Genomic DNA, 22748 nt, shown 5'->3' on the forward strand with positions numbered 1-22748 from the left:
GTGGAGTTTGGTGGCCAACTCATTCTTTATTTTGAATTCTTCTAACATGCATTTTTTTTTTCATTTCACACCCTATCATATTTATAAAGAATCTTAGATCTTTTCTTTATTTTTAATTTCTCACCACTTAGATTGTTTTTCTGAAAATCGTGGTATTTTGATATTTTCTAAAATTGATGGGTCTAAATGAAAATAGTTAAAAGAAAGGAGTAAACTTGCTTATAACATCCTAAACTTTCTGGTTTTACGATTTAACCCCTGTTCTTTCGCAAAAGTTACATATACTTAAGAATTATTCCCCTCCTCTAAACCAGCAACGGAGGGAGGTAAAAAAAAAAGAGAGTTTCTTCGGTGCAATCGAATTAATTTTTTATCAATCAATTTGATAAAGATCTAACGGTTAAGATCTTTAAGGGTATAATAGGAATGAAAGATATTACCGGTTTAGCAGGTAATTTTTTTTAGATATATAATCTTGCACATTATTTTTTAACAATTATATTATCTTAATATTTTATTAAATAAAAGACATATATATCATTAACTGAGAGTAATGTATATATATTAAAATAAGGGTATTGATGTCTTTTATAATTAACTTGATAAAATTTTAATTACATTTTATCTTTTTAATTATTTTTTATTATTTACATATATCTCCCATGAGTTTAAGATTGATTTAAATTAAATTTTAATAGATAGAGATAGAGAATTATATTTAAATTAAAGTTTATCTCCAAACAATCAAATTTAAATTATTTAATATTAAATGATATCTCCTATAATTAAGGCATAATTATATTTAAGAGAGAAATCTTAACGAAAAACGTGTAGAGTACTTCTTCCGTACTTATCAATCACTTTGATGAAGATCTAATGGTTAAGATCTTCAATGGTATAACAAGAAAATTAAAAAGTTAGGCACACGTAATTAATCTTCTTAACTGATATACTCTTTTTCTTACGTAATGTAGTTTTGGAACCCGGTACGGAAACCGGTACCGGGTATAAAAACTGGCTATTATAGTCGTTAGATTAAGATTATAATTTTTAAAGGTGCATTTAAGTATTTGTCAAAAAAAAATGTCTTTCTAAAATTGAACCCAAGAATCCGAACAAACATTGTAATAATTTTAAACTATAAAAAGCACCGTTAAAGCCGTTGTCTAATTTGTCTCTCTCCCGCAAAAACAGCTGCAGCAATTGAGATAGCCGCCCATTACCTGTCCTTCTTCCAACCGAAGACAAAAATCTTAATTTTATTTTATTCATCTCCCCCTCCCCCCTTTTTTTTTTTAATTTCCTTTTCCATGGAGACAGAGGAAATAAGATTAATATTCTTCGTTTGATCCAAGAGAAAGCAAGAGAATAATAGTTCGAATCACAAAGTAAAAAAAAAAAAAAAGGAAAGAGAGAGCGAGAGAGAGGTGAGAAGAAATAGGAGAAACCTTCTTCTCATTTCTTCTCACTTCTTCATTTCAGATGCTGTTTTATCTTCTCCCCTCCACCTTAATTTGAATTGGGTCTTCGTTAGAAATAAGTTTTGATTCGTTCCTACATGGAAGGAATGCCTGCGGAGACGAGGGTCAAACGACTCTATCAAGTTTGGAAGGGAAACAATGTAAGGGTTAAGCTTTTCTATCATTTACTTTGAGTTGTTTCTATTGAGAAAAGTTTTCATATTTATCCTATTATCCATTTCGATGTGAATTAGGATCATAGAAACATAAGATGAATGGAATTTCCAAATTTATGATGCTGATATCAAGCTTTTCTTCTTACCTTTTTTATTTTCCCCTATAGAGGTTCTTGTGTGGCGGGCGATTAATATTTGGTCCAGATGCAGCCTCGTTGATTCTATCCACACTACTAATAGCCAGTCCAACAATCGTCTTTTGTTACCAAGTAATAGCTCAAATTTTGATGAATAATAGGATGCCGCACAAGGAGGACAGTAATTACCAACCGTCGGTTCTTGGCTATCCTTTCCTACTTGTAGCCGTCGTTGTTCTAATATTGGTTGGTAACAATTGAAAGCATAATTTACTGATCAAGATTGTGTTATGTATGTTTGAGATGAAATTTTTTGATGCATAATGCAGGATTTGGTTTTCCTCTTCATGACATCTGCTAGAGACCCAGGTATAGTACCGAGAAACACACGAGCACCGGAAGCAGATGAGGTTTTTGATGTCACTACTCCATCTATGGAGTGGATCCATGGGAGAACCCCTCATTTGAGATTACCAAGAACGAAGGAAGTTATCGTAAATGGTCACTCTATAAGAGTAAAATACTGCGAAACATGTCTTCTTTACCGCCCGCCCCGTACTTCACATTGTTCCATCTGCAACAACTGTGTTCAGAAATTTGATCACCATTGCCCCTGGGTTGGCCAGTGCATTGGATTAGTAAGTTGCCGATAAATAGAGTCATAGACTTCTTCTCTGATCTTTTCTGAAAGAGATTTCTGATTACCTTCTTCTGATCAAGAAGTAATTCCAAGAAGAAAATAGTGAACATATAGCATAATTGCTTTACTATCTTGGCTGCAGAGAAACTACAAGTTTTTCTTCTTGTTCGTATCAACAACAACCTTTCTTTGCATATACGTCTTCACCGTTTCATGGCTGAACATTCTAAGAGAAAAGAAGAATTATGGTGGTTCTATTTGGAAATCCATGACGGGCGAGGTTGTGTCGCTTGTGCTCATTGTTTACACTTCCATAGCAGTCTGGTTTGTTGGTGGAATCACTGTATTTCACTTGTATCTGGTCAGCAAAAGTCAGGTAACTTTTGTTCTTATTCATTGTTTTCTATTTGATTCATATATTATGTACAACATACTAACCTGTGGTCATTTCGAAGAGCTCTAGTGAAGCTGGAACTAATTTATTTTCTCCATTAGTACAGCAAAGAAGACATGCAAACTTCTAATAAGATAGATTAATTTTAAATCCATTGGAAGATTAAGATAATTATGTAAACCTTTGATAGCTTTTCTCTTAATTGCTATCCTCTTTGCAGACAACCTATGAGCATTTCCGTTATCGCTATGATAAGAGGGAGAATCCATACAGAAAGGGAATTCTTAGAAACTTTGCAGACTTGTTCTTTTCAAAGATCCCTCCTTCATTGAACGATTTCCGTTCATGGGTTCCTGATGACACAGCATTTGGATATTATCCTCCAAATATTGGAGATGTTAACATTTCCATAAAGGAGAAGTTTGATACAGAATTGGGACATACTGAAGCATTACCTGGCTATGTGGAAATCATAAGTAAACTGCAAAACCTTGACTATAGCTCCGTTGATGGCGATTCTATCGACGCGTCTAGGCACGAAGAAAATGTGGTAAATTCTTTTGCTCTTCCTTTTGATCAAGAATCAAATGAGAGCAGCAGAAGGGCAAAGGTAGCAGCTTTTGATGGAAAGGCCGAAGATGGAGACAAGATGGTTTCAAATGAAAGATCTAGTGAGGAGATTTGCTTGACTGACGGCTAAATTCAAATTGGGTCATGGTTCATTTTCCACAAGGACATGAGGTCATGTTCTTCAATATTCTGTCTCTGTTCACCTTTTTCCTACTTATTCAGGAAATCAGAATTAGGAGTATCAAATGAAATGATGTACGATTGATGACTCATAATGGTAGGAAGGCAAGATGCAGATTTATATAGCAGTTTATAATGCATTGTTTAATGATAACATGTTTCAGTAAAGAGTTTATGATCAATTGCCTGTTCTAGGAGGACTCTGCAGGAGCAAACAATCACAAACTATGTTCATTATATATGGCTCATTCACTTAGTAAGTACTTAGGTGTTCAAAAGTGAGAGGTTGGACTAGGAGAGGAAGAGGTCTAATATTGAGCTGCCGGACAATCAAGGGGGGAGTGATGGTGGATTGGAGGAGATGACACTATCGGAGTCCGAGCAAAGCTGGAGCTGGCTAGGGAAGATATCGAGGACTCATCGGCAATCGCAGTCACGAACTATCTACGACTCTGTAGGCGTGAACAATGCTTAAGTAGATCCTTCTTCAGTCACGAGCTATGTTCATTAGATAGATCCATACTTAGGTTGCCGTTCATAGCGTGTCATATTCTTCCAAAGAACAAAATCTTACATTTATTTTGTTCCTTTTTCCAGCTTTTCTAAATTCCTTTTCTTTGGAGAAAGCATGGCATTCTTCTTTTGATCCAAGGGAGAGCAAGTGAAAATAGTGAAGTGAAGAGCAGCTGAATTTAATTCGAATCACAAAGTAAAAGGAAAGAGAGGTGAGAAGAAATTGGAGAAACCTTTCTTCTCACTTCTTCCATTCACATGCCTAACCTTAATTTGAATCGAGTCTTGGACTTTATCAAGTTTTGAAGGGAAACAATGCAAGGGTTGGTTAAGCTTTTCTATCATTTAGTTTGAGTAATTTCTATTGAGCACTTTTCATAATTATCATGTCCATTTCGATTGTGAATTAGGATCATAGAACCGTAGGATCAGGCTTTTCTTATTATTTTTCCTCTATAAATCAAGTTCAATCACCATTGCCCCTGGGTTGGCCAGTGTACTGGATTAGTAAGTTAGCCAGTAAAAAGACTCTTCTTTGCTGATCTTTTCTGAAAGAGATTTTCTGATTACTTTCTTATGATCAAGAAATAATTCTGACAATTTGAGTATGGAGCAAATAGTAAACATATAGCATAATTATACTATATGTATATGTATATGTATATTAGATTAAACAGAAGGAAAGTAAATTTGATCAAATAGTTTGAAAAGTAAAATGTCACACAAGACTAAACTATGCCATTCAATATCTCACAATTAAATTTGAGGATCACCAAAGTGATAACCGAAAAAAGAAGAAGAAGCAAGAACTCTTATCATCCCTTTAGAAATCTAATACCTTCGGCATAGAAAGTTGAATCCAAATTGGTGGAGGCCAATCAAACCGATGATCGGGAGCATAACAAGGCTGGACGCTTGCATCTTCTAAGTTATATATTCCAACATCGCGTGGCAGTGCTTTTATATCAGCATTGTAGAATAAGTCCCACCAGTTATCGGTGAAGTAGACATGGTTGTGCTTCAGGCCACGGACCTCTTTGGCGGTGAGCAAGCTGGAAGAACTGGTGCCGATGAACAGGGCTTTGCCACCCAAGCTTTTCATGGGGATCCATCTACACCCTTGGAAATCCATCTTCATGACCTCGATACTCTTGGTCTTGATATTCATGTCCTCATCAAAGTCGACTTCCCTTAAAAACTAGCAGGAGATCACCTGACGACGAATCGCTCACCAGGTATAGTCTCATATGCGAGACCTCAGCTCCGAACTGGTTGAGGATCTCATTGCTCTTGGCAGAGTCTCCGTTGAGTTCAATTTCGTGCAGGTCGCCGTGCCAGGTGATGCCGAAGAGGCTGCCGCGGTGAAAGACGACGTCTTGGAAGCTCACCTCGTCGTAGTAGTTCCACTTGTCCTCCCCCGACCACGGTCGGGTGAATATGATCCTCGAAACCAAGGTGAGGAACCAGATGACGGTGAAATCTGGGCGGCCGGCGGAGGGGGTGGAGGAGAGCACGGCCCTGATGAATGGAGTTGCCCCGAAATTCGGCGGGGGTCAAGTTGCGGGGGGAGTTGCCGTGCCAGCCGAAGTAGGAGTAGGAGGAGACCGAGCCGTCCGGGGCGTAGTTGGCGCTGACGTTGGGGAGGGTGGTGATGGAGGGGAGGGGAATCTCATGGCCGGTGATGGGGTTGAGGAGGGAGAGCTCGCACAAGGGGTCGAGGACCGCCAGCCAACCGAACTGGGAGCTGACACAGTACTTGCCGCGGAGATTGGGGACGGGGAGGGTGTAGGTGACGGGATGCAGTTGCCACGTCTCGGACGGAGGTCGCCCACGACCGGCACACCTGGCGAAACTTCACGTACTCGATCACCGTCAGTTTCGTCGACACCAGGCCGAGGACATCGCAAGGCAGGTCTCTCCAATCGCGACAACCTCCCATAACCGCCGCCGGTACACACGACCGCATTGTTAACAATGATCTTATTAGATTTGGCCATATGAATATATATATATATATATATATAGGCTTAGCTTGAAGAAGTATTGGCAGTTTGGGATTGGTCTGGCTTGACTTGAATAATAGATTTTGTTTAGCCTAGTTTTATTTGGATTAGCTTAAGCTCGATTCAACATAGCTTAAGTTCAGCTCAATTTAGGCTTGGGCTTAGTCTGGATTGACATGAGTTAAGAATCTCAATCTAAGCATGAAATTAATTTCAAACTGAGCTTAAGCTGGAGTCGGATTGCTCCGCCTCCACTTATTTACACGCCTTAAAATTAAAGAAAATGATTATTTGAAACTTTGCATTTTTATCCGTATTTTAATATTTACTATTTAAACCCTATATTTTACTAAATATTTATTTATAGCATCACTTTGTTGTTAGGTGTAGGTGTTATTTAGAAATTTGATGTAAAATGATCGAAGTTAGCCACTGTAAGCCTGTTAATCAAACTCACATAAATAATTGATATATATGGAATCGTTTCTCATATATATTGCTACCTGTGAGAAGTTTCTACGCTACAAGGCAATGGTGATGGTATTCAATCAATGTTAAGAAGTATTTCCCTCACGCTTGACTCATTGTCTTGGATTTCTTTTCCCTTTCTTTTACTTTTTTCTTTTGTCAGATATTGTGGTCTTAAAGTGAGCAGCAGCAAGAAAGTACAGTCTTCGTCATATTAACATCGATCTTCAAACAATATATGAAGCAAGAATGCAGAGGTGAAGAGAAGACAAACATGTCCCTAAGATATGAGTTCTTTCTAATCATCTCAGGGGCAAGAGGAAAATCAACAAAAATTATATATATATATATATATATATATATATATATACACACACATCAGAGAAAGAGGTCTAAAGCAATTGCAAATTCAGAAATAAAGAACCAGGCACCAATGTACACAGATGGATCTTATGTCCACTGAATGATTCACTCTTTTTGTGCACAAAACGGTTCCACCACAGCACCACCAACAAATAACTACAACCACTCCTTTTCCCAATACAAATAAATAGTTAAAAAGAAAATTAATCAACAAAAACAGATCTCAATATCTAATGCAGATAACCTATCAGGTCGTTTAAGAATCTAACTGGAGACCCACAAAACTAATGGAACTGATTGGTTACAGATGGAAGTTGAGCTTCATCACTGGAGCAAATTTGGACTTTTTGGAGTCCACTGTGAGACCGTGGTAAAGAAATGAGGACCAAATATCTCAAAATGCATTGACATTAAGCTCCATCAAGTAGCTCATCGAATCCTCATTCAAAGTATTCACTTTAACTTCCTCCTTGAATGATATTCCACAGTTGTTCTCATCGGATATCGGACTGAAGGAATCTCAGGGCTCAATATCTACTTGACGATTATTCTGGAATGTTCTCAGTTGTTTGAAACACCAAGTATGCATCCAAAATAAACAGTTAAAACATCTGCAAATGATGACCCAAAGAGTGACGACTGTTCCAAATAAGAGCAGGTTCTCCAACTCAATCTGATTATTGAAATTTTAATTTGACGTATCAATCTCCTTCCCATGGTCTTCATTAATTGTTCTCTTCAGCCTTCTCAACCATATCTCATAGTCCAATTGGTAAGGAGTCCCACAGAGGCTATCAACATAATCAGCAAAGGCTTTAAGCACAGCTGAGATGTCTCCCAGCTTCTGTTGTATGACTCTTCTGGACCATGACAACTCCCTCCATTCTAGTGCCCCTTCAACTGAGTTCAACTCTGGGGGGACCCCACCACATGAAAAATAAAGTAGATATATTAAACTCTCTGCATCAGATGCTGCGCATAGTTTCCCTTCCTGAAGAGCATATGTAGAGGAGAAGAGTAGATTCATGGACGGGCGATCCTTTTCTTCCAGAACAGCATGACCCCACCCAATAAGTACAAAAAAAGGATGCTTCGCACCATTGCTTACACAGATCACATTTTCAGGGCGAATGTCGCCGTGCCTGATTCCAGCTGAGGAAGCAGCGGCAAGAGCAGACAAGCAGTCATAGCAGCATCTCAGAGCTTCTTCAGGGCCAAACAAGCCGTTTCTTATAAGATTAGAAACAGTCTGACCAACAGGAGAAGTAACTAGAATTGGGGTACCACACCATGGATGATCACATCTTCCACCAGTGTTAGCCTTTTCACATTGGTCAGGGTGAATCATGCGCCCTGATGCAACAACTTGAGGTAAATATTTGCTGGATAAACCTCTTTGTTTCATCTGGATTAATATCTTAGTCTGTCTTTGAACTTGGTACCATGAATTCATATCCTCCCATGCAGGTTCCAAATGGGAAGGATTGGACCCAACATACAACAAATGCGTCCTTCCTGGTTCTTCTACAGGAGTGACACTGTAAATAGGAAATCCACTATCAATTAAAATTTCATTGATTTGGAAACCCTTCTGCCAACTTGAATCTTCCACCCATAAGACCGACCCTATTTCAAGCTTCAAAGTTTCCTCAGGTTCAACTTTTGCAGATTCTTCATGCACTTCCACAATTTCAGGGGAATGACTGCGTTGCTGGAAGCGGAACAGGCCATTTCCATTAACACGCGGATCTACCAATTGCCTTTCTGTTCTACGACTCTGTAGGCGTGAACTATGTTCAGTAGATAGATCCTTCACCGAGTACTTAGGTGTTCCACAAAACTGAACCATAGAGTGGAAAGTTGCTAGGAGAACTTGGAGAGTACCAATATCTCCCCAATTAGCATTTCCAAGCTTGTTCCAGATTCTATCAACCGGAGAAACAAAAATTCTGGCATGCATTTTGATCCATTCAGCGGCACACTCATAGACATTATTAACGTCAAAATCCAACTTGTTCACATCCCCTACAACTTTTACCACCCCTCCATATTGTGAATCAACAAGAAGCACATAAACACAATTTGAATTGCAAAGAGAAGTCGATGATCTGCTAAGGCTTCGTGAGAGCAGAACACGAAGAGCAAAGAAAAGAGCTTCCCCCAAAGCAGAGTGAGAAGGCTGCTGATCATGCTGCACTTGGAGACTGCCAATGTCAGGCCTCAACAAAGCTAGTTCCAGAATCTGATCCCATTTTCCATGTGCATGCCGACTACCACTTTTTAGCAGTATAGCTGTTGCACATATCCCTTCAACTTTCCTACTGGATATAGCCTTCTCAGCAGGATAAAATTTAGAGCTTGTGCTATGTATACATGCAACTGAAAAGGGCATAGGCGCATCAGGACCCCAAAAGGTCTCCCACAAGCCCTTAATACCTGCATGTAAAAAATCTTCAATTGCAAGGAGTGCAGTAGCTTCGACAGCATCAGATGTTGATGCATAAAGAGCAGTTGGCATCCGCACTAACTGTTGAAAAGAAACACCTTCTAGAGCATAATCAAAATTCTGCAGTTCAGTGAGCTCAAAAGGAACATCAAATGCAGGTTTCCTGAATCCCGATTCTTCAGATGTTCCTGAGAACCAATCTTGAAGATTCTCATTCAGAATTTCACTATCCACAAATTTGCGAAGAAAGTCCTTGCAATTTGAAGACAATGAACCACGCTGCCGACTTCGCAAGGATATGCTAGACCTTTTTGTCCCAGACCCGATTGATGTACGATCAGGGGAACCACCTGCTAGGTCACGAAAATGAACTTTAAGGCTTAAATTGTAAAAGCACCAGAAATGCACTAATGAAATGAAGATGACAGACAAGCCATAAAGATGGAATACAATGGAATTACAGAGAAGAACATGTTTCCCTCCTAAACTGGTAGCTATAATATTTTTCAAATTAACATGACGAAGCTATGAGTTTACCCTTATTGTTTATGTGTTAAATCTGTCAAAGAGGACCACAATAGTTTCAGAAAGAGAACCCCTCTTTTCATCATAGCCTTTAGAAATTAATATGACATCAACCTGCACAACATTTTTTATCTTCTATCTGCAATTATGTTCTCTAACAACGGAAGATATGAAAAAAAAGGACAGCAGCATACCCATGTGACAGTACGAAGAGAAGAAGGCAACAGTAAACAGATATAATTTGCATGGCTCACTGGCCTCCAGTCGTATGCAATGACGACTTGGAGAAACTTGGGTAGAAGATGGGGAATATAAATCAGGGCTCAGTTGCCACTATAGAATTCTCACTAAATATAAATTAACTCCTTTCTCCCTGATTATTATCCATCATATACGGCATTGGATATCCAGGTGGAAACATCGACGATGAAATATTCACCAATCAACAAAACCAACTCTTTCGATCATATCATAAAGGAAACCAAGTGCGTTGTGTTAATATAATCTCAGCACAACAGTTACAATAACCAATTAACCTAGCCACATCCATCTAGAAACTTGCCCAATTTTAGAAACGACTGAAGCCAAAAATTTAAATATGGTTCACTTTAGGTTCTAGTCAATTAACCCAGCCACATCCACTTTTGTCAACAAAAAAAAAAAAAACCCTAGCTACATCCAGCTAGAAACTTGCCTAATTTTAGAGACGGCTGAAGCCAAAAATTCAAATATATTAGAAGATTGGCGAGCTTTAAATGTCCCTTCCTCCCTTTGCAATTCGCTTAGTTCATAACAATTAAGAGATTCATGGTGGCACCAGAAAAGTCAAGAAGCTAAAGTAAACTATTATTTAACCAGACATGAATTGTGATTCGATAAACAAAAATTTCTTTGCCGTTCTAATTCAAGTTTGATTAGAAGCTCTCTAATCAATAACAGATACGATTGTCAGGGTAGAACTTAACCAGCAGATCAAGATAGTACGCAATCATAAAGACAACTACGATCAAAATCTAAACCCCACCAAACTCTTCGCACTCCAAGCTTTCCATTTAGACAAAACAAAGAAAAGGAAAAGCAAACCCTAGCTCTCAATCCCACCAAACCCCAGAATTCACAACCCAATTCAACTCCAAAAGCACAACTTTCCCCGACCCAGAACGCGCCGGAACCATAAAATAACAAAAAGAAAACTCCTTTTTAACTACAAACACCGAAAAAAATCACGGACCCATCAAGGAGAACAACAGATCCAACGAAGAACTCAATTCCAACCCAAAACGAGACAGACCCAGAAGATCATTTCTCAAAGAACAAAGACTGGGATGGAAAAAAGTTCCAATCTTTTCCACAGTAAACTCTATTTTTCCTCCAAGAAAAGCAAGAAATGAGGCTTGGATTGGTTTTACCTTCCATTTACGCCTACGATTTAGCTTAGAGATCTCCTTCTTCTTCTTCCTCTTCTTCTCCTCCCTCTCCTTTCTTCGAGAAAGAACATTCGTCGTCGTCGGCCGCAAAGATTATTCTTCTCTTCCTCTCTCTCTAAAAGAGTAAACTGCTGCTCCTCTTTCCTCTCTCTCTCTAGCTCTCCGCCTTCACGCCGTGGACTTTTTATTCTCTCCTCTTCGTCTCCTCTCCTCCTTTTCCCTCTCTGTACGCTTGCTCGTGACGGCTTATTTGGTGATAAAGCGGTGAGATAAGATGAGATAACACGAGTTAATCAATTGGCCATTTTCTCCTTTTTGTATCTTATCGCGATAGTTGGAACATTCGGATAGATAGATAGATAGATAGATAGATAGATAGTTATACTCGTATTTTGTTACTCATGTTATTATAACCCATATATTCTAATGTGTCATTAGTGCTAATCACGGTGTGTGGCTCAGATTTACTTAGCTTTCTTCTATAAATATTTTACCTACTTAAGTTTCAAAATAATTTATTTTTATTATTTTGTCAATTATGTAGATTATTCATACAGGTTAGACAAGAGGTCTATATATTTATTAACGCCATAAAATTATACCAAAGAAAAATATCTCAATTTTTTTATTAAATAAACATCCTACTTAAATATAGGATACCTTGTTCTACTTTATAATATTTTCTTTTCACTAAATACTGACCCAAATGTTCATAAAAAAAAAATTTAAACTCATAATATCTCTCATAATATTTTATATATTTTTTTAAAAATTTCTTTTCTCCTAAAATATGAAACGAATATAATTGAGCATTATTGTTAAAAAAAAAATAGAGTTGGAATAAGATCGAATTCATAATGCCCAAGAAAATAATATGTTATTACTAAGGTACTTCGATTTATGTGGTAGAATAAAGATAAATCCTGTCGTTTGTATTTGTTTCTACCGAATTAAATATATTTTTCCGGTCCATTTAGTACATAATTACCCAAATTAGGTAAATAAAGTTAGTAAAATAGAATAATATTTTCCGGCGCATTTACCCAAATTAGCGTGGGATAATGGCCCACCTGCCGTCTCCTACTATCTCGCGATAAATAAGGAGAGAATTTCTCAGCCGCACCAATCGCGAGAAATAGAAGAGAAACCGATCCGAGTCTTCTCGTGCTCTGTTTAGCATTACGACCTTCTTTTTTTCCCCCTTTTTTTTTCCTCTAAAATACTACGGAGTAGTTATAACTACACCCACGACTATTGCTAGTTTACTCACAAAGGGTAATCACGTAATATTCTGAATTAATTAGATCGCATGATTGATACAAATGCTGGAATATAGTGGGTGAGATTATCTCGATTGGTTCCTTTATTATTATTATTATTATTATTATTATTAATTCTTTTAATGAGCCATAGAATTCAATGAAGAAAAACTCTTGGAATTAAATGTTAGTAAACACCAACATCCTCTGCAGGCACTCCTACATCAATCCACTTGGGAGTTGAGAATTGGTTGAATAAGTCTCAGTTTGAGGTTTTAAAGCTTGCAGAATTATAAATGATGACAGAGTACCAATTAATTTCTAGAATAAATTATAAATGTACTCTTGCCTTTTTTTTTAATATAATGCAAGTTTATGGCATCTTAATTAAAAGCCATGCATGCTATGCTTACCAACATTTTATAAACATTCTTAAAAAAATAAAGGTTATAGAATAAGATGCCACATCATCATTCTTTTTCTATAAAAAAAATATTTGTAGAGTGTATGTAAGCATAGCAATTTTGGTTATAGAATGAATGTATAATAGTGAGACCATGAAGTTATAAGATTGAATTCAATTAAGCACATAAGATGAATAAATTTATACATGCATTGTATCTACAGGTGGGATAGTTGGCCTCAACTTTTGAGTGAGTTGAGGCATAGGAATGCTTGCCATACTTGTTTGCCATTATCTTGGGTGGATTTCAGCTGTCTTGCACCAATGGTTGTTGGTTGATTCTAGGAAGATGATGAACAGTAACCCCAATCTTCTGCAGTCCTAGGTAGTAATGTGATCCATCCAAGTTAATGATAAATCTAATAGCTTAAGCTACTTGCCATCATACTGCCCCTAAAACTAATCAAGTTTGTGTGATGTTAAACCACCACAATTGCCATGTTCTATCTAAAGATTAAAGATTAAAGATTATAGAAGCTCTAATGCTTCAATACCTAGTAGCTTCGTCACCAGACCATTCTTCCAGATGAGTAGAACTACACACAGACACTCTTTGTTGCATACTGCCATTAAAGTATCCAAAAGTGCCTCCTCTGCCCCCCATGCTTGTGAGCAGGTAATGTGAGGGATTCATCATAATGCTAAGTGACATCCATGAATAACAATTCATGGCATGTTGCTGGGACCATTATGAGATCAGAGAGGTCTCTTTTGCCACCCATAGGCAAATGCTTATTAGTCCAGATAGTGTCTCTATGTGTTCTCAATTACCCACCCTATCCATCCAACAACTTTGGTTATGAAGCACATGCCCAGATTTTTCTTTATCATTCAAAGCAAGATTACTCTTTTTAACTTTAGTTTATGGATCTAGTTGTTGATCTAAATGCGGGTAATTAGTTTATTGACGAGAAGAAAGTATGATCTACTTTCTTGTGGCATTGCTTTGATTTAAGGACAAGACATGATAGCTGAATTGCTGTGAGATATGGATTTTTCATTAGGATAATATCGGTAAGCTATTAAAAATGGAGTTATAATGTTAATTCTATAAAATCTCTTTACTTGGGCTGCGATCATTTTCTTTGCCAATCCTAGTTTTCGATGTTGTTAAGATGAAATCTGTATATGTTTTATCACTTGTTTTGGTAGGCCCTTCAACACATACATAAAATGTACTATCTTATTTGCTATACATACTCAATATATATCAACTTAATAAACAAAGTACGTGAAAATTAGTACAAGGCATCACAAAAAATGAATCAGAACAACTAGAACATATGTATATCTCCATGTTTAAATTTCTGAGACTTTTCTTTGGCAAAACTTAAGAACCAAGACTATTCATACTAACACAATCATAAGAGTTGAAACATAAAATACAAACCCAGAACAAGAAAGTATGCTTCAAAGCTTGAATGGATATTTATAGACGAAGCAGCCAACCAAAATTAATAATTCTGAGTCCCAACTAATGATAATTTACACACCAAACTACAAGTAATTCGTGGAGTTAGCATAAGCACTCTCAAATAGAGACATTTTATAACAATAGACGTCAACAAAAGCGATACGCCGCAAAAAACTTATTTCTTAGCTTACTGACATGCTTATGCACCATTCTTCACATTACACAAGGTCTAAGACGGTGTCTAGCCGTATCACTAATACAAACAAAATAATGAGAAATCTTTTATCTGATAGTCTAAAATCAGAATATATGTTGAATACAGAGATCCGAGTGTAAGATGTCACTAGAAATAAATATCCAGTGCATCTACTACAGTAATCCTAGTCTCTCTGTTCCTTGGGACAATAAATTGATACTGCAAAACAAAAGTATAGTTCTGCAGGTTTTAACAAGGTCTTTGCATCAGCTCATTAGGGGAGTTGTGGATTCACGGGTACAGCACAAAAAATAGTTCTCTTCAATATGATGTCAGCAACTTGTGACCAGTAAAATGAACTGGACTGTCAGGTCTGGATAACCTTCAATAGATGCCTTTGCATCATTGAATAGTACCTACCATCGCGCTATTCAGCATTTTTCTTGCTTCTGAAGCTCTCCTTCATTGAGGCAAACTTCTTCTTGCACTGTATTACAGTTTTACCAGGAACAGCAGCAGCAACACGCTCCCAACGTTGGGTTACTTCCTTTGGAAAAGCTTTAAGGGCCTGAATAAGGGCTCTTTCTTGAGTTTCAGACCAGCTGTCTTGCTCGGTGCTAGAAGATGCTCCATTGGGAGCTGAGACAACTCTATCTTCTGATTTTTGGTTGGTCATATCAGTGGTTACAGACTGCACAGGAGCCCCAGGAGACGCATTCTCAGTTCCCTTAGCAGGCAGACCTGTTTCTAGTCTGGTCGAAAGAGGTGAAGAAATGGACGGTGCTGGTTTCCTTTTCTCAAGAAAAGAATCAAAAGCTTTTGTGGAATCGGGCTTCTGGAGCAGCACAGTCTTCGTGGCCTTGAGAATCTCTTCAACTGATCTTGCAGTACCAATATATTCTGAGATAACCTCCCATCTCCTTGCTGTTCCCTTTGGATACTTCTGCATACCTTTCCTTAGCATCTCAATCTCTTCCTTTCCCCAGGGTTTTTCTTTTTTCTCGTAGCTGCTTAATGAGCTGCCCTGCATGCCTTGTCCTACTGTGCCATTGGGTTTTAATGGTGCATTTTCAGAACCATTTACTTGCATGTCCTTTCCTTGTTTTGTACCGATCAAGCTGTCTTTATTTAAGGCCTTCTTCAGCAATCCAGCTCGTTCACCTCCATCGACACTCTCCATTTTATCACAAAGTTGCTTGAGTTGTTCAATCTCAAACGACATGCACACTGTTTCTACGTCCTCTGCTGACAGATCAAACTGGTTCTTTGAAATAGATGATGCAAGCGTACGCAAACGGGTTCTTTCTTTGCGTAGAAGCTTCTTCTCCTTTTCTTTTAACTTCTTCTGATTAAGAGCAGCTTCTGCAGCTCTTTTCTCCTCTTCCTCCTTCCTCTTTTTTTCTTCTTCTGCAGCTCTTGAAGCTTCCTCCTCTTGCAATTTTTTTGCCAAATATTTGGCCTCCTTTCTCCGCTGCTTTTCAGCCTTTTCCTGTTCCTTCCGCCTAAGGATTCTCGGATCTTTCTTGTAAGCATTGTCGACAAGAGTTCGGACCCGTGCATATTCACTCTTTCTTGCCTTCTCCTGTAGCTTTGCATTCTGCCTCTCCATCCATCTCTTGTGGTCCCGTGACTCCGCTTGTTCTAAATCATACTCATCAGCATGCGGGAACTCCCTCCAACTTTTGAAGTAATACCAAAAATTATAGAACCTATCCACTTCTTCTAGAGGAGTAGCCTCATCTCCCAAAGAAGGAATAGGCTGACTAACAGACCAACGACCATTTCTCATAAAAGCTGGACCAAAAACTTTAAAGAACTCTTGTGGAGCACAATCAGTTGGGATATCATCGTCAAACTCATCTGTCGAGTCATAAATCCTTCTCTTGACAGGATCTATTAGAACCTCATAAGCTTGCTGAATAGCTTTGAAATGGCTTTCTATCTCATCCTTCTTTGCTTCTTTTGCCTCTTCTGTTTCTTCAGCCAGAAGAAGAGCAGCTTGCTTATCTGGATGATGCTTCAAGGCCATTTCCCGGTAACTCTTTCTTATTTGTTCCTCAGTAGCTAAGAACCGCAAATTCTCCAAGCCCAAAAGTGCATAATGGTCCTGTTGTTTACTTCCAGCAGACTTCTTCTTGCCTCTACTGCTGTAGGAATCTGAAGGTTGGTTATAAGCTTGACCTCTGTCATCCGATGAAACACTCTGATCATCTGCTTCAGCATCTTCTTCCTCCCCAAAGCCAAGAAGCTTAAGTGCAGCGAAATGAAATGCATGACCAGCAGGTTCAAAATTGATTGCCTTAACAGGGAGACAATTTGATGACACGTACACAGGCTCTCCATTTAGGATCTCAGGAGAATATGTGATCAATAAACAGCTCTGATGGGTATCCATCACACTAAAAGGAAAGTTGACTAGAACTTCAAGATATATCACAATGTGAACAGAAAACACCCTAGGATATTCAACAGCCCTTAGACTTCACACCTGATGATCCTCTGATACCCAAACTGCACATTATTGATAATTAGCTAATTAGAAATTATACATAAATCATATCTGAATGAAATAGGCATGCAACAGAGAGAGATACAAAGAAACATAAGTGATTTAAATTTCATCAATAGTAAAAAAAATATTTATGGGCAAATTATATATACGATCTTAGAAACTTTATTGTTAGACCACATGGCCACCTGTATATGTGTCTACAACTGCATATGCGCAGTACAGTGGCTCTACCACCCCCATATTAGAGACGGTTCTCAACCATTGCTACATACTATTATCACCTATAATTGCTCAATGTCAGGTACACCGAACACCACATACTCTGAGCGCTGCTAAAGGGAGAGAGCGAAGGTTCAGGGCTTCAGGCAAAACCAATTTGAGCTTGAGCCACTTGCTCTCCCACTCCCAACTCACCTGCCCCTAGCTTTATATCATCCACCTAGCTAAAACTGCACAGACCCAGACCCACACATCAAATGGCCCGAATTCATATTGTAAGAGTATATCTTCATATCAATCCCGCACAAAGTAAATTTTTTGGGTAAAAGATATTTGCAATTACTTTGAGAAATCAGCATAGTCCCCAATATTACATCATAACTTCATAAGCTGTTGAGCCCGTATCAAAACTTGTAGGTCCACAATCAAGCTCTATATACGAGAGAGAAAAATCCTAACCTATTTAATTATAACTCTTATTTCACATCCAAAAGATTCCAACTCTGTAAATCAAAAGGGCAAAAGGCCATCAAGTAGCAGAAACAAACTACAATAGGTGCAGCATACTAAATCGGATGCCAGATTCTTGAAACTAAAACCCAAGCGAAGAACATGCCATTATGGATTCTCAAGTTGAATGGGTCGCGTAACAAACTTATCCATCCATGATCATAACCAAAACCCTAACCAACGCGTCCTAAACCTCACTAGTTCTAAGATGATCCAGTAAGTTGGGAAAAGACAACCAGGAGAAACACCATAAAGAAGTCAAAATTAACAACCTATAGAACTATTGAATCCGAAACCAAAAGGATATAACTAAAATCTCCACAGCTAATATAGAAAGACTATAGAAGAAACCCAAGAAAGAAAGAAAAAAACGTTCTTGCGACGAAATAATCACCATAAATTACGAAATTAGAGCCAAAATTCGTGCGCAAGAAAGCGGATACCTGGATGGGAGGATCGGGTGATCGAATAGGAGGAAGGAGGCGTGAAGAGGAGGACGTGCGCGTGTGGATGTGTGAGAAGCAAAGGAGGAGGGGCGACCTAAAACCTAAAAAGGAGTAATGGAAGGCGGCTATCTATCGTCGGATGTGTTTAGGGCTATGACCGGGTCGGATTGGGGAATTCGCAGATCCGAATATGAGTTTGTTATCATTTAACACCCTACAATATGGAAAGAATTTTATAATTTACACCTTATTTGTTGCCCTTATCTTCATGAATACCCTGTTCATATTTTAATTTTATTTATCTCAGAAATATCCTTCATAAATTTATATATTTTATTTTTGGTTGAATACGTTTTATCTAAAATCACTTTACCTCTCTAAATTTATTTTATATAATTGCATTTGTGTTCAAACTGATCATAATATTTAAATTAAAAAGACATGAATATTATTAATTTTGGTTGAAAATTTTAATAATCATAATTTAGTCAAAAGTGCGAAACCATACAAAACAAAGTTTTACATGGAATAAATTGTATATAAACCTTTGTTCTTTTCTATTTCTGATTGAATATTCTGATAATAAAAACAAACAATAGGGTGTAAATTATAAAACTCTCTTGATATTTTGTATAACTGCTGAAAGTATCACTGGCCAATAAGAAATGGCCAAGTACCGTGATACCCTGCAAAAGATCTGCTGCTCCCGCGGAATAAATGGGGCGTGGCGTGATTTTTATTTTAATTGATTACTTCAAGCTTATGTAGCGATTTGCTAGTTCTTACCGACAAAGAATAAAGTCCTATGCAATTTCTATCAAATTCGAATTCACTGTTTCATTTCCTTCATAATTACCCAGCTTGACATCTTTCTCAATCCAGTGTTACGTCTAATATAACTCTTGCAGTTCTACTTGGTTCGAGTAGGTTTGTAGAAAATCTAAGGTGGAGTTATAGAGCTTGTAGTACATATTCGGGATAACCAAAGAAAAATTCACAGGACAACTTCATTTATATCAAGATAGTAGAGTGACACAAAGATAATGTCGTCTATAGATTTTTGGGCCATAATTTCTCAAGTGAGGTGAGGGATTAATTTCTCAACAAATAGAGGTATTTATCGCATTTATAATGAAGAGAGAAAAAGGAAAACGCAGACATCCAGTGAATGTAGTAATAGGTAACACAAGGAGAAAGGAAATATATTTTAACAAATTTGAATCATCCAAAAGGGCAGCTCAATGTTTCAATCTGGAGTAGACTTGAAGAGAGAAAAAAGAGAGCCTGCATGAAAACCCAAGCCCAAATTCTGAAGGAAATGGAAGAACAAGAAAGAGAAATTACAGGAACCCAAATAATGCAGGGACAATTCACAACCAACCAACCAACCAACAAGATCTTGTTTCTTTTTTTCCCCTCTCATAAGTTCATACTAAAACTAACCAAATTACTACCTACAAGATAGGGACAAGAGGGATAATCAAGTTGTACTACTGAGTGAGAAATTCTTGGGGATTTGCTCACTTGGCCATCATGACTTTGACAAACTCATCGTAGTTAATCTGGCCATCGCCATCAACATCGGCCTCACGGATCATCTCATCAACCTCCTCATCAGTTAGCTTCTCACCGAGGTTGGTCATGACATGGCGGAGCTCAGCAGCAGAGATGAACCCATTCTGGTCCTTGTCAAAGACGCGGAAGGCCTCCTTGAGCTCTTCCTCGGAATCGGTATCCTTCATCTTGCGGGCCATAAGATTAAGGAACTCAGGGAAGTCAATGGTTCCATTGCCGTCTGCATCTACCTCATTGATCATGTCCTGTAGTTCTGCCTCAGTAGGATTCTGCCCCAGTGACCTCATCACAGTTCCAAGTTCCTTGGTAGTGATGCAGCCTGCAGGAAATTTGTCAAAATACAGAAAGAATGATTTCATATCGCAGAAAGCATTTTAATAGCATAATGTTCAGAAGAGGTTCTGCCTTAGAAGATCAATAATACATCAAAGAAGGCCTCTCTTCACACCTCTCCCTTTCAGAGGGTTAGATTTTAATCAGATGGGTTGGTATGCTGGATTTGGGTATATAAAATAATTATCTACAGTTCAGGTTAAGGAGTTTTCCTGTCCAACCTATTCACAAACTTGATAAGCATGTTCCTCATGGGCGAATAAATCGGCACCTTCAATATAAAAAATCCGAGACTGAGGGCAGACAGTTTGCAGTTACCATGTAAGGATAATTTAGACAAATAATCACAATATAAGTACTTGATTATTTTCAAAGGAGATGCACATATCAGGATAACTGGAAAGCTCATACTTTATAGAGACATATCTGACGGTCTACCACCGTGACATTGATCATATACTATAAGCTTTGAATTAAAGAAACAACAAGCCCTAATTGACCAAGATAATTCAAAGTGAACAGACATAGTGCCTTCCTACTATAAAAATCTGATGATTTCTGATCAACATCAGGTCGCCCCAATCAATTACTGACAAGGAGTAGAGGATAATTGTACAGGGACTAGAATAAGGAAGTATTGGATGCAATATAACGACAAGAATCCAATGATCATTAATATATAAATGCTATTTAGCATGGATATCAATGATGTCATGAATTTGCCTTGTCACCATCAAGCAGTTATTGTCAAAAGCATCCTATGTAACATTGTGTAAAATTTGTTTATATTTAGTATGATAGAGGTGGAATGATATCTATTTCCTCTTAATCAGTTAAAATAATTCAAACATACTAATTTCCCATCATACACTACATAAGTGGACCCATGTTTTTTAATTATAGTTGCTTGATAAACATGTTCGTGCACTGATAGACATATAAATTAGGAGGAAATGCGTATCACAAGAAAGGCCATATTGGAGAAAGTTCATTCTTTGTGAAAGACATTATTAGAACGATTTGGCATAATAATCTATAGATGATATGAAAGTGAAAGCAGGGAGCTACATCAGATGAACCAAATCAGAAGTCAAAAGCTCATCTTGCAACGAACTAACATATATTTTGTACCTATACTGCTGCCCATATTATACTATTAGAGGTCCAAAGCTGATTACCATTGAAGAGAATAAATCACGTCCCAAGATCTACCAAATTGCATTATGTCAGAATACCTAAAGTCAACATTTCGAATCTATAGATCGATTAACCCCACCAGACATTGATCTAGATCAAACAAACAGAAAAAAAAGGACGATAAAGAAACGGATCGGCACCACAAATCACCACGGAACCTATCATGATCAATCAAAAGAAACAAACGAAATCCTAGAAGAACGATTCGATCGAATTATCCAGGTCAAGCACCCTATCGGGCAAACCGGAGCTCGATCTCGAGGGGAAAGCGAGAAGAAGAAGAACAAGGCGACGATCTAAAGAGATGGGAAGGGGATCTGACCATCTCCATCCTTGTCGAACAAGCTGAAGGCCTCCTTGAACTCCGCGATCTGCTCGCCAGTGAGTTGATCCGCCATCGAAGCTAGAGAGAGAGAGAGAGAGAGATCTGATCGCAGAGATAGATGGAATAGATAGAGAAAGAGGAGAAGCGTTTCGTTTTATAGTTTGCTTCCTTCCTCTTCGGTGGCTTCGTATCGGAAGTGGAACGCGGACTTTCTGATGCTTCTCTCACCGGGTGTAACTGGAATACTATCCAAATTACCTAGTTAACCTTTTCCCTCGGATTTAATTTAAGTTATTTAACTATGAATCACGTATTCATGTCAAGATAGTAACAGAAGAATATTAACTTACATTGATATATTTTTATTAAAAAAAACTCTTTCCTGTATTTTTTAACAGAAACCCCCATTTAGAAAGATACAAAAGAATATTTCTAAAAAAACTGAGCTTGAAAAGAAAATACTCAAAAAATAAGGTATTAAATATAATTTTTCTTCTCCTTTTAATTTATAAATTAGCAACTCAAAGTCAACTAGGGAATGATACTTTTATCCCTTCTGTATCTAAATATTTAAACAATTGTGGACCATACTATATGGACTCAAATACATATATATATATATATATACGCTAACTATTTAATTTTTTTTTAAAAAAATCAACTAATGCTCCTGCAACCTATTATGAGGTCAGCTGTGGGCGTTCAAAATTCTTGGTAAGGATTGATATTAGATCAAAGTATTATAAGATTTTTTTTTTTTTAATTTAGGGCTTTCTGTCATTCAAGGGATGCATGGTTTTTCTTTTCTTTTTCCTTTTTTTTTTGGTGGGGGGGGGAAGGTGGCAAGCACGTCTCCGCCATATAAAACCCACTCGGGGGTAGTATTGTAATTTGGCCTTAAAGTGAGATGAGGATGAGGAGAATAAACGACTTGGCCAGTTTGCTCGTCATTCGCGGTGAGTTTTGGTGGTCGGGATTCCGTCTCGTCATCTGGTGG

General features: G+C 37.8%; 4 protein-coding genes across 4 annotated transcripts; 1 reads left to right on the forward strand and 3 right to left on the reverse strand.

Moving 5' to 3' along the window:
- Positions 1 to 1369: 1369 nt before the first annotated feature.
- Positions 1370 to 3796, forward strand: LOC140799116 (probable protein S-acyltransferase 1). The gene is made up of 5 exons (XM_073153267.1): positions 1370 to 1621; positions 1804 to 2019; positions 2103 to 2411; positions 2556 to 2789; positions 3028 to 3796. The coding sequence occupies exons 1-5, from the start codon at positions 1559 to 1561 to the stop codon at positions 3505 to 3507; spliced, it is 1302 nt and encodes a 433-aa protein (XP_073009368.1). The 5' UTR covers positions 1370 to 1558; the 3' UTR covers positions 3508 to 3796.
- A 3138-nt stretch (positions 3797 to 6934) lies between these two features.
- On the reverse strand, positions 6935 to 11517 carry LOC140799424 (uncharacterized). The gene is made up of 2 exons (XM_073153768.1): positions 11285 to 11517; positions 6935 to 9700 (listed from the first exon to the last, which is right to left on the reverse strand). The coding sequence occupies exons 1-2, from the start codon at positions 11289 to 11291 to the stop codon at positions 7593 to 7595; spliced, it is 2115 nt and encodes a 704-aa protein (XP_073009869.1). The 5' UTR covers positions 11292 to 11517; the 3' UTR covers positions 6935 to 7592.
- Positions 11518 to 14585: 3068 nt separating this feature from the next.
- Positions 14586 to 18490, reverse strand: LOC140799425 (uncharacterized). Its single transcript, XM_073153769.1, has 2 exons — positions 18319 to 18490; positions 14586 to 17145 (listed from the first exon to the last, which is right to left on the reverse strand). Exon 2 carries the CDS (start codon positions 17027 to 17029, stop codon positions 15062 to 15064), a length of 1968 nt encoding a protein of 655 aa, XP_073009870.1. The 5' UTR covers positions 17030 to 17145; positions 18319 to 18490; the 3' UTR covers positions 14586 to 15061.
- Positions 18491 to 19502: 1012 nt separating this feature from the next.
- On the reverse strand, positions 19503 to 21954 carry LOC140799426 (calmodulin-3). The gene is made up of 2 exons (XM_073153770.1): positions 21749 to 21954; positions 19503 to 20215 (listed from the first exon to the last, which is right to left on the reverse strand). Exons 1-2 carry the CDS (start codon positions 21822 to 21824, stop codon positions 19842 to 19844), a joined length of 450 nt encoding a protein of 149 aa, XP_073009871.1. The 5' UTR covers positions 21825 to 21954; the 3' UTR covers positions 19503 to 19841.
- Positions 21955 to 22748: the final 794 nt, after the last annotated feature.

The sequence above is a fragment of the Typha latifolia genome, chromosome 12 (assembly GCF_019914945.1).
Source record: "Typha latifolia isolate L0001 chromosome 12, TyphaL0001v2, whole genome shotgun sequence".
NCBI lineage: Eukaryota > Viridiplantae > Streptophyta > Magnoliopsida > Poales > Typhaceae > Typha > Typha latifolia.